Source organism: Ovis canadensis, chromosome 5 (assembly GCF_042477335.2).
Source record: "Ovis canadensis isolate MfBH-ARS-UI-01 breed Bighorn chromosome 5, ARS-UI_OviCan_v2, whole genome shotgun sequence".
Lineage (NCBI taxonomy): Eukaryota > Metazoa > Chordata > Mammalia > Artiodactyla > Bovidae > Ovis > Ovis canadensis.
The window spans coordinates 58,648,839-58,660,286 of NC_091249.1; the positions used below are offsets into that span (position 1 = coordinate 58,648,839).

The 11,448-nt window shown below is 43.4% G+C and overlaps 1 protein-coding gene across 1 annotated transcript; it reads right to left on the reverse strand.

Annotated features, from left to right (window-relative positions):
- Nucleotides 1-4,233: 4,233 nt before the first annotated feature.
- On the reverse strand, nt 4,234-11,198 carry CDKN2AIPNL (CDKN2A interacting protein N-terminal like). Its single transcript, XM_069592068.1, has 3 exons — nt 10,238-11,198; nt 8,805-8,904; nt 4,234-4,588 (listed from the first exon to the last, which is right to left on the reverse strand). Exons 1-3 carry the CDS (start codon nt 10,474-10,476, stop codon nt 4,577-4,579), a joined length of 351 nt encoding a protein of 116 aa, XP_069448169.1. The 5' UTR covers nt 10,477-11,198; the 3' UTR covers nt 4,234-4,576.
- Nucleotides 11,199-11,448: the final 250 nt, after the last annotated feature.

Here is an 11,448-nt window from a genome sequence, read left to right on the forward strand (position 1 = left end):
GTTACAAAAGTAGAACACTGTCATAAAAAATAATTCAGTAAGCACAAAGGTAGAAGGAAGCATGAGTCATTCTCACCACCTGAGAAGCTGAAAACAGCTGGCTTAAGAGGAAGTGAGGACTGTAGGTGTTGGTCTAAGACCAAATTTTCAAGTTGTCTGAGACCCAAAATTCACACCCAAGAGTGATAAGGAATCTAGGCAATTTACAGTGTGATACTCTAGGGCAAGACGTCTGCCTTTCAGCCACTACTAGGGCAAAGTCCATATTCACGGAAAAAGGAACATAGCGACATCCTTTACAAGCCCCAGACCCCTAGATTAGGGGTTCCAAGGCTGGCCGTGTGCTGGCCCCTTTCCTCCCATCCTGCTTCTGCCCGGATCCAGAACAGCCTCGTGTTTAGTTTGTGCTGTACTGTACGTGCCTGCTGCCATTTGTTCTGTCAGCATGTCTGCTGATAATGCTGGCGCCCATTGGCACCTAATGGGTGCCAGGTAGCATGTTAGGTCCACCCTTTTGCAGCTTTGGGGATGAAGCCTGGCATGGAGGGGTGATTATGGGTGTTTATTTTTATCTCATGTAAATTTTAGTTGAAACATTTCGTATCTTCCTACCATGGTCTCAAAGGAAAAGCAGGGCAGAAATGAAGCAGTGGGAGCTCACTAAGAGCCAGGTACTAATACAGTTTTTCTATGGAATCCCCCAGTAAACATTAAAGTAGGAATCATCGTAAACCGAGGAACTCAGGAGGCAGGAATTACTACCAGTCCACAGCTACTAGGGATAATTAAACATTCTTAATGAAAATGTCAAAGGGAAAGAAAAATGCAGCCCTAGCAGCATGAGATTTGGGTGCTAGCATTGACAGCAAAGCAAGGGCTTTAATCACTAGGCCCATGCAGTTCAAGGATGACTTCACTGTTAACTGCCCCTTCACTAAATCACAGGTGGACCAAGACCTGTCTCAGGCTCCTAACAGCATCTTTCTCCCAGGGCCTTATTCAAGGATATTTTTGGTTTGCTAACCTACTTTTACTTGGTTGGGAAAAGATAGGACTTGGGCTGTGACTGCCTGGCTTATGTTCTAAAGAGGCATCCTTGTCTGACAGCATGTCAAGGGGAAAAAACTGGTTCACATGCCAAGGTCTAGAACAGGTAAGAATTAGCTCCATCTAATGTGAGCTCTTAATAGTCTCAACTTGAGTCTCTGATTTCCAAGGGAATCTGTGTACGTGATGCAGTCGTCCTACTCCACCTCCTCAGCTGGGACTCTTCTCTTTGAGCAAGGCTTCAGGCCCACCTCCGTGTCAGGTAGGAGCACATGCGAAGAACTCTGCCTCTGCTGCTGCTGCTGCTAAGTCGCTTCAGTCGTGTCTGACTCTGCGACCCCATAGACGGCAGCCCACCAGGCTCCCCCCTCCCTGGGATTCTCCAGGCAAGAACACTGGAGTGGGTTGCCATTTCCTTCTCCAATGCATGAAAGTGAAGTCGTTCAGTCGTATCCGACTCTTAGTGACCCCATGGACTGCAGCCTACCAGGCTCCTCCATCCATAGGATTTTCCAGGCAAGAGTACTGGAGTAGGGTGCCATTGCCTTCTCTGGCCTCTACTGCTGGCAGTGTTGAAAAAGCCTTCCAAACCAAAATGAGAAAGGCAGTGAAATATTGCTGTGCCTTGCCCCAGGAGTCCTAACTTTGAAGGGACAGAGTAAACTTGGGGAAATAAACAACTTGCTTGGCTTGCTTTTCATTTAAATAAATAGGTTATCTGGCTATTTATTTTAATGAAAAACAAGCCAGGTAAGGTTCTGTTTCTTAGGGAGTGCGTGTGTATACTATGCAGGAGGGCAGTTTGTTTTAGCATGTACTTGTTTATTGAAGGAAGCGATTTCCATATGATCACAAACTTTTAAGTTCTAAAATTCTTGCCTCTTAAGGGTTGGGTTTATTCTTATTACTACAGAACTGAAAGGTGTCCCTAACCTAGTCAAGAATGAGAGACAGGGCTAGACGACAAGATGACTTTCAGACCCCTGAGGTTTCAGTCTCCTTTCAGACATAGGGTACCCAGGCAGAGCTGGACAGCTGGGAAACACGGCAATATATCTCCTGTCAGATACCACACTATTCACTCATTTACTAAAGATAGCAGAGGAACAGAGGATGGGCAGTGACAGTTAATGTGATTCCACCCAGTGCCCATAGAATAGGTAAGCCACAGATCTAAGTGGATCCTGGAAAAGCTTGGAGGGAATCCTTGCCTGTGCACAGGTAGAAAGGGATTATCAGGTGGGCCACAGACTCAGCAATGTTTCAGAAAGCAATTTCTGGATAATATGGAAGGGCATCACTATTAACTGAGCACCCTAAACTGTACTGTTGGTATGGATGACCCAAACAGGTCTGAATTGCACAGGTCCACTTAGACGTAAATTGCTACCAATAAACAAGGACCTGCAGCACTACATGATCTGCAGTTGACCGAATCCATGGGTTGTACCTCTATCGATTGTGGCTGCTGCTTCAGAAGGTCTTGAGACTTAAAGTCTAACAGATGAGAGCCTCTCCTAGTCATTACTTGAAGTAATACTTTACCATGTCCCTCTGTATAATCTAACTTGATCCTCACTCCATTTTGTGGGCAAGACTATGAAACCACCAGTGGCTTGTAGCTTGTATCTTACCTGTGAGCTCCTGTTTCAAATCTAAAAGTGGGCCATTTTACTAACCTACAAGGGGTGCTGCAATGCAGAATATTAGATTTCTATGCCACTTTCTATTCCAAGTAAACAAAGGATAAAAGTCTAAAATATTAATTTTATACGGGAGATAGCCATAGAGATAAAGGTAAGATGAAAAACAGGCAACTTATCCTGGGGAGAGTAATGGGATCCTGAAACAGAAAAAGGGTATCAAGTGAAAATGAAGTCTCAGTGAAGCATGGACATCCTGGACATTAGTTAAGAGTGTATCAATATTGGCTTGTTAATGGTAACAAATGTACCATACTAATGTAAGATGCTAATAATAGGGAAAACTGCAGAGTATACAGGAACTCTATAAACTATTTTTACAGACTTCCTGTAAATTGTTCTAAAATAAAAAAAATTTTAAAGGCAGTTTAAGCTGAGGAAATGAGAAAATCCACTAGAAAATGACATCAGAAAATTTGATTAACTGGCGAAGTCTTCAAAAATAAGCTGAATTTGCAATGGATGTGCTCCTGATAGGATATTATTGAATATTTTATTGGGGAATTATATCTTGTAGAGGCTGGGGCTAACTGAGCACCATACTTGGCCCTTAATCTTAATCCTTGTCACAGGTCTCTGTGGTAGCTATTTCTATGATTATCATTTTCCAGGAAAGGCCACAGGAGAGAAGTGACTTATCAGAGGTCCCAAGGTCTTCACTTGGCCCACCCTAGTGGTCACTACAGATCAGAGCTAGAAGCTGCACAGAGATGTGGTGTGCTATTTGGCCTCAGCCTCGAATCATGGGTGAGAGTCGTCCCCCTTCTCTGCTCCCAGGCACCAGGCTCCCAGTCACTCTCCTCGATAGCACTTCAGTGTCCTGAGCTCCCCAGCAGATTAAGCTCAGGCAGGCCCACAATCATATCTTGCCACTACCCCCAGTACCAAGCACAGTGATAAGGGAATCCTGCTGTGACTGACTGTTACACTGCTGTCCCCACATGAAGTCCTTAGTATTTATGCTTAGAGAGAAGCACATAAGAGTGGGTACTAAATAAGAGGAACGGGGCGGGGGGTAAGAAACACACATCAACTGAAAGGGAAATTAATGAGAACTTCAGAGCAAAGCAGCACTGCACTAAATAAGTATTTCTTGAGGGATTGTACAAGGCAGTTCCTCAAGTCTAGAAAACCAAACCTCAGGCTCCCTCCAGGAAAAAAAGGGTACGGGCTTTTTACTCAGCAGCCTGGAAGGCCTTATAGAGACCAAGCTGTGGAATCTTGTTTCAGTGAGCTTTAAGGCTTTTTTTTTTTTTTTTAAATAAGACTTTTAAAAAAAATAAGGCTGCCTTTTCCCATGAGCTGGTAGATAAACCTGAAGCCCTATGATTTTGATTTTCAGTCATCTCTAAAAAAGGTGAAATGTGTGTGGAAACAGGGTATATGGATGGTGTAAACTTCAGGTAGAAATAAGGGATATGATTTGCCTCAGGCAGCAGAGGAAAAAAGACTATAAAGCAGAATCACACTTAAAGGTACACTGTTGAAAAGTCCAAAGTGTATAATTCATTACCTGCCATTATTACATCAACATAAAAAAAATAGGCACTTTAAACATTTTGACCAACAAAAGGGCATGATTTTTTTTTTTGAGGGCATGATTTATAAACACATAAATATCCATGCATACTTTTACAATGATAGCTACTAGAAAAATGAGAACTTTAAAAATGCCAATCTAGACAAGATTCCCTTTCATTCTAATTGCCTCTTTCCTACATGTTAATACCAAGAATCTTAAGAGGCCGCTGAGGTCAATGTCGCATTCGTGCCAGCCTCCTTTCCAAGTCTATAACTAATGATGAAAGTGTGACGAATCTTCTGCCTTAGCTTTGATGCTAGGAAAAAAAAGAAAAAGTTAGTAGCCATGTAGTCTAATGACTCAAATTCATAAGTAAAAATACAGCAGTGATACAAATTTTATGTCCTACCCAGATGGTATGTAAGTAGACTCAGAAATTATCAAGAGTTTACTATGTACAGAAGATAGAGCAAAACACTGACCATACCATCCACTTGGAAGCAGATTTTTTGTTTTGTCACCTGTGTTCTGTTAATGTTCACAATTCACAGTAATAGAAATACTTAAAAAATAACTTTTTCCATGGCATGCTCTGCAACGAGGGCTTCTAAAAACAGAATCACACAAACCCTTTATTGTTCTAAATTAAAATCAGTTGAATCCAGGTAGTAATTCACAACATTTCACATTGACTCAGGATATTTAGAAGATGTGAAGGTTATGTGTTTCTGAATTTCACACTATTAGAAACTGTAAATGCATGTCTTCAAATAGTGATGAACTGAAGCAGATATATTCTTTCTGGGTACTCTCTAGCACCTTTGGTAAATTTAAACTTGGCTTTAGACAACTCTTAAGCAGGGTGTGAAGAAATCATTTTGGCTCTCACCTATTTCAATGGATTTCCTTAACATTTAGCAGTGCAAGTGAGTCAATCAGAGTCTTTTTAGCAATCAGTTTTCAAGGTATGACCTATTTCCTGGCTTAAGCCTGTCATATCAGTCTTTGAGAAGTGAAGAAGCAAAATTCCTCAGCAAGAGCAAAATATAAGAGGTCTTTCTCCTTTGAGGAAAATGCAGTTACCACCTAAAGAAACCATCTTTATTCCAAAGGGAAAGAGAATCCGGTAAGCCCTCTCTTCAATTCCCAACAGGACAGACCAAGACTGGAGTAGCAGCAGAGCTACTACTCTGGTAGTAGTTTCAAGTCTGGTCTTTGACACTCGTGTTGGTAGGTGATTAACTCATGCTGGGCACCAGGCAACAGACTGGCCTGTAGGGTCAGACACAGCTCTTCTGGCTGGTTCTATTTCTGTGGATAAAGGGAAAAAGAAAGGTAGCTCCACGAAGCATTTATCTTAGGATCCAAGACAAAACCTGATTTAACTACTCTGGCAGGCTGAAAAAAATTTTTTTAATATTGACAAATACTTGCCATCTTACTAGAATCACATCTCCTTCCATCAGTGGAGTGGCTGCTCTGTTACTTCAGAGCTTTCCAAGACTGGATATAATGTACAAGAAGAAAAATTCTCTGAAAGGCAAGCACACTTTTCTAACTTCTCTTCCACATTTCATATTTAGTCACTTTCCATACTGCTATTTTCCCTCTTGATAAAAATGTTCTCAGGAAAAATGGAGTTATTAAGTGGACAGATTCTTTCTTTGGCCAATAACGATAACTTCCTAGTGAATCACTGCTCTTCTTAAGATGATGCCTTGGAAATAATATAAACAGTCTCAGTAACACCACCATTCCTGAGGGAGCTGCTGCACTCGGTTAATTATTGCTCATTAATGGGTAACGTGGTTGATCACAAAGTTCTGCTGGTAGGTACCTTGGGAGGGCCGGTGGATAATTGAGAGTGTTCAATATATTTGTGTTTGAACCTCTTTTTTTCCAAAGAAAAATCATACACTGCAACTGTCTGACAAATACCACCTGTCAGAGTCCCATGCTCATTTCTTTTATCAGATTTGCCCACACCATACCCCCTTTAAAAAAAGCTGGACAGACCTCATTTTTACTGGCCTTAAAAGTGCCAAATAGCCATAAAGTATTTTTTTAATCTTTAAAGAACTTAATGTCCCTAAATAATCTTCACTATCCAGTCTCTGTATACCACTGATGCCAGGCGATTCATTTCTACTTTGTAGCTAGCTTCAAAATCCAACTAAAAACTCTTAGAGCTAAGGATCAATTCTGGGCAGAACCATAACTGACCTTTTCAAGTGCATGGCTCAGCATCAAGGTTCTTTGTTTTGTTTTTTTGTCTCTGGGCTGGCAATGGTGCTTAATGTTTGTCAACCTCTATTACATGCAAAAACCTCAGGCAAGACACACACACAAACTGCTGCAAAGCCCCCAGGGCTCCCTCTGCAGTGGGCACTCAGGGTGGCTTTCAGAAGAGAAGGGACAGCCTTCAACACACCACAGTTCTGTCATGGAACAGGTAAGATGACTCATTCGCAGGACAGGCTTATCTAAAAGACCTTACCAACTGGCAACACACTACATATCCTCCAAGTATCTCACTTTTCAGAATCTACTTAGCTTCATTTTCAGTGACACTGACAGTCTAAAATTTAACTGGGTTACTAAAAAAACCTAAGTATTATTTGAAGGAAGTTCAAACATACATAATCCAAAAGTGCTATAGAAATGCAGCCACCCTGAAGGCTTCTTCCAGGTAACTAGGTGCCAGTGATGAGTCTGATGGCAAAGCTGGCTTCAGGGATGCCAAAGTTCATCTCTGAGAACTCTACTCTGGAGGCTGACACTGTGAGTGTCAAAAATGAACAGGGGATTCAAAAATGAACTCAGAACAGGGGTTCCCTACATTTTTGAGGTTCCAGACCCCTTTACAAAATGTTTAACAGTTTAGAAATTCTTCCCTCACCACACACACATACTTCTTCACTCTGGTCTATGGATAATGTTAGGGACATGCTTGTTAATTACAAAAACTCCTTAGACTCATCTGGAGTTTGAAATCCAAAATTCATCAAGTGTTATGACCTCCAATATCCCAGCATGACTGTGAAGAGAGAAATATAATATTTACGAGAAAAACAGATCTTAGAGAGGGCAGACCACCTCTTAGGAGCAAAAAGTCAAGGAAAGAACTGGCCATGAGCAGTCAAGAAATGAAAGCTCACCCTACTCCCTGCCTGTCCCTAACCCATGTGGCCAGAAATTATCTAACTGTCCCATGCCTGAGCCCAAGGAACCTGATGACCTGGATACTAAGGGACTTACTCCAGGTTTCTTTTTTAATATTTCATAGGAGAATTCCAAAAGTCACAAATGCACAATTCACAATGGCTCCCTGGCTACAAACAGTAGCCCTGTTAACAGCTGATATGAAAAACAAAATAGCCCCTTGAACTCAACCTGAAACTTTTGATTCCAGATTCAGTTACAAAACAATACTTTGTGTGTGTGTGTATGTAATAAAGTTTTATTAAAGTATAAAGGAGAGAGAGAAAGCTTCTGACATAAAAAAACAACAACAATACTTTTAAAGGGACACTATCTGAAATCAAGTGGGGTTTGCTGTTTGGGGCTGAAATACTTTTGGGGCAGCTGAGGATTTGATTAGTTCCCGAAACCCACACTGAAGGGAACCTTTTTCTATGCCCTGCTTCCCAAAACAAGACCCAAGTGGGGTGAAGCAAGCGTTTGCCTATGTTTCTGAGATGAGAACTAACAGAGGCTAGCAGCCTTTGGTCAATTCTGTAAGCATTTTCTGAGCACCTTCTCTAGTGCATGCCTATACCAGGTTTCAGAGTTAACAGGATCAATGTCTTAAGCACCATCTCATCTCTCAAGAAGCTTACCATGTGCCCTTAAAAAGGTCTGGGTGAAGTGCTATGGGGGATGAGGAAACAATTCCACTGCCTAAGGAGACCAGGGCAAATAAGAAAAAGCCTATCTTGGGAGACAGTAAAAAGCAGTTGGTATCCTCTGAGTTTTCTTCTGCCACACACACACTATGGCCCCTGCCCCTACGGGCAAATACAAGGCTTGACAGGCAACAGCTCACTATGGAAAAATTCACAGCCTCACATCAGACCAAGCCTGGCAGAATAGGAAACAGTTACAATGTGTGGATATCACCCCATCCACATTTCCGTCAACAAGTCAGAGAGGCCAAACAAGTCTGGTGGTGTCCTCAACCACTGCGGTAAGGATAAGTTAATGTTATCAGTAAGATTTTTTAATAAGTGGGAAACTGTAGCACTCTAACAAACATTTTCTTAAAATTCAAGCAAAAAGCTCTAAACAGAATGTTCCTAAAGGAACTAAAGAGGTTGAATTTATGTGTTACTCCACCCACTGTGTAATTTACCTACTGAGTTGTTATCTGGTTATGAAAAGCTTTATACCAGTTACAGAGAAATAAAATGAAAGGGCTTAGATTGGGGTAGTAAAGAAGAGCATTCAGAAAACAATATACTCTAATACATCACCATAAAGGCAGGGGCCATTAGCTCTATACCATTTCAAATGCACTTGGAAATCCTGTTTACCTTTTTCATGAATTCACCTCTGGTAGTAAACTGTGGCAGGTCTTCCACTTCAATCCCATCAGCCATTTCCATCACCTTGTCTAAAAGGTCTTTGTTGTAACTGCACAATAAAAAGTAGTAAGATAAAAACCCTGGAAGAATTATTGTCACTGTGGGCTAAAAAGAAACTGCAGGTAGCTGGACTATAAACGCAACTCTCAGAGGAACAATTTGATACTACTGGGGAAACTGATAGCAACATCAAGTTAGAAAATAGTTCTTCCGCATGTAGCTACAGAAGCGGCACTAGGAATGCCGACAGAGCAGGTGTAAGATTTACAAAACAAGACTTACAAAAACAGAGGCACTGTACATCTGGCAGTACGTATTCTTGGATATGGTATGAGGGCCAATTTTTTTTTTTAATATGTGGAATACTGGTCTAATGAAAATAATGTTACTTGTTCATTTGTCCAATATTCTTTCTTTTGCCTAATCTTGGATCTTGTTAACTAGAATTTACTAGGGGCACCTGGAAGTCAGAGAAACAGAAGGGATGCAGCAGGCACTGCTTCCCAAAATTCTGTTCCAATAACTCCCCAAATCTGAAAGCAAAACCAAGTGGCTTAGGACTGGAGGGGCCATGTGACCACACAGCCATAAGGAGCACAGAGACCAGAACTAGTCAACTAAGTCATTTCATTATCCTAACAGAATTTCAGGAAATGCTAAATAAAAGGATGGAGCCTAAAGATTTGCCAACCACTTCATGGAGTGGTAGAGTGCCATATTTCAAGCATTTCAAACACAGTTCTTGAAGGCATTTGTTATTTTCATAAAAGGAAAGGCAGAGAGGCAAAGAGTGCTGCTTGCTACTGGGTCCAGCAGACTAGGATGTGAGAGAAAAAGCCAAGGGCCACAAACTACATCCTGCCATAAATGGTAAAATCCACCAATCCTGCCAGAAGCTGCATGGTCCTAGGTATGTCTCTTTCCCTCTCTTCAGTTGCTTATGTAAACTGGGGATCTCAGTTTCTGTCCCTGCACGTTTGCCATGTGGAAGAAAGGAGCTAATGAACTTAAAATTATGCACTCAGAAAGAGGATGGCTTGAAGTAATTACAGTAATAGTACAAACAAAATATTTGTATTTTGCATTACTAAATACAAAATTGAACGCCTAGCACGTATAGGGCTCTTCTTGCTAGATGACCGCCTGTGCTAAGTGCTTTTCACCCTTTAATACTGTAGTCATCACAATTCATTTTCCAGATGAGAAAGTCGAAGCTCTGAGAGGTTTAGTATCTTTTCAAGAATTGGCTAAGGTGGGACTCTGCCTTAGGCCTGGCCAGTACGGTTGGAGACTGGGGACGGGGGTCAGCCTTGGGCAGGGGCTAGCCCTGGGGTTAGGACTGCGGGTTGGGACAGGGTCAGTTAGCCGGCAAGGGTCCGCACCTGCAACCCAGGAAGAGGTGGTTGGCCCAGACCATGGAGAGGGACAGCAGCTGGTCCAGGCGGCCGCCACCGTCGGGTGGATCGCGGTAGTCGGGCAGATGGCGCAGGATGAATTCCATGCGGGCCTTCCATTGCTTCTCGCTCTCCGAGTAGGAGCGGAACTGCTCAGCGAAGTCAGTCGCTCGCCGCACACCCGAGATTAGCTCTTCCACGGCAGCGGCAGCCTCGCCACCCACCATGGCGCCCTCCACCGCTAAGGGCTGGACCCGCCCACCGCCTTCCCGACATGCACCGCGCCACCGCTCTGCGGCTAGAGGAGCACCGGCGGCGCCCGACTGCGCCAGAGGATTGGTCTGGAGCGCCCTCGGCGGGCGCGGCGGCCTCACCCAGCCCGAACCGGCACCTCAGACCTCAGCCGGCGCCTCTGGAGTGGCTCTGCCTCAGGGCCTCAGGGGCAGTTCTCACTGGACCGAGTGGGAAACCAGTAGGGAAACGGAGGCCTTCCCAAGCACAGAGCAAGGACGGCCCTCTCCCATTCGGCAGCTGGACGTCAGTCAGGGCTTTTACTGTGTCCTTGACCTGGGAATTCCCTGAGCACCTGGCCCGCGGGACCGTTGCCCACAGTTCCGAGGAGTTACAGGTGTGGTTGCTCAGGGTCTACTTTTATCCATTCCCAGAGGCCTTGACACTCCACCCAGCTTGTGGCCCGCCTTCCTGGAACCAATTAGCGATCCAGCTGAGTGCTTGCCAGACCTTTTGCTAGGTGCTGGGATGTATGAGAGCAAACTCAGAGCGCTCCTCTAGTGAACTTTAGTCTGCTGGGGGAGATAGACATTATTAGTGAATATTTAATAATTGCTCAAGGGAGACTTTTGAGCATTGACGAAGTTTAATAAAAGAGAGACCCAGAGTGCCAGGAGCATGGATAAGCAAGAGACCTGATGCAGACTTGGTGGTCAGGGAAATGATACTGGAGAGCTGAGGAACTGACAAGAGTTAAGTACCCGGAAAAGAGTAGGGCACCGCAGGAGACCCCGAACTGGTGAGAGAACTGCAAGATCTGTATGACAAATCCTAGAGTAGGGGGACAGTGGAGGAGATAAGGATGCAAAGATCACCAAGGACAGTAGATCACAGAAGGAGTTGTGGCCTAGGCCCTAAAAAGAATGGGGAGCCACTGAAGGATTTTAACCAGGTATTTCCAAAAGATG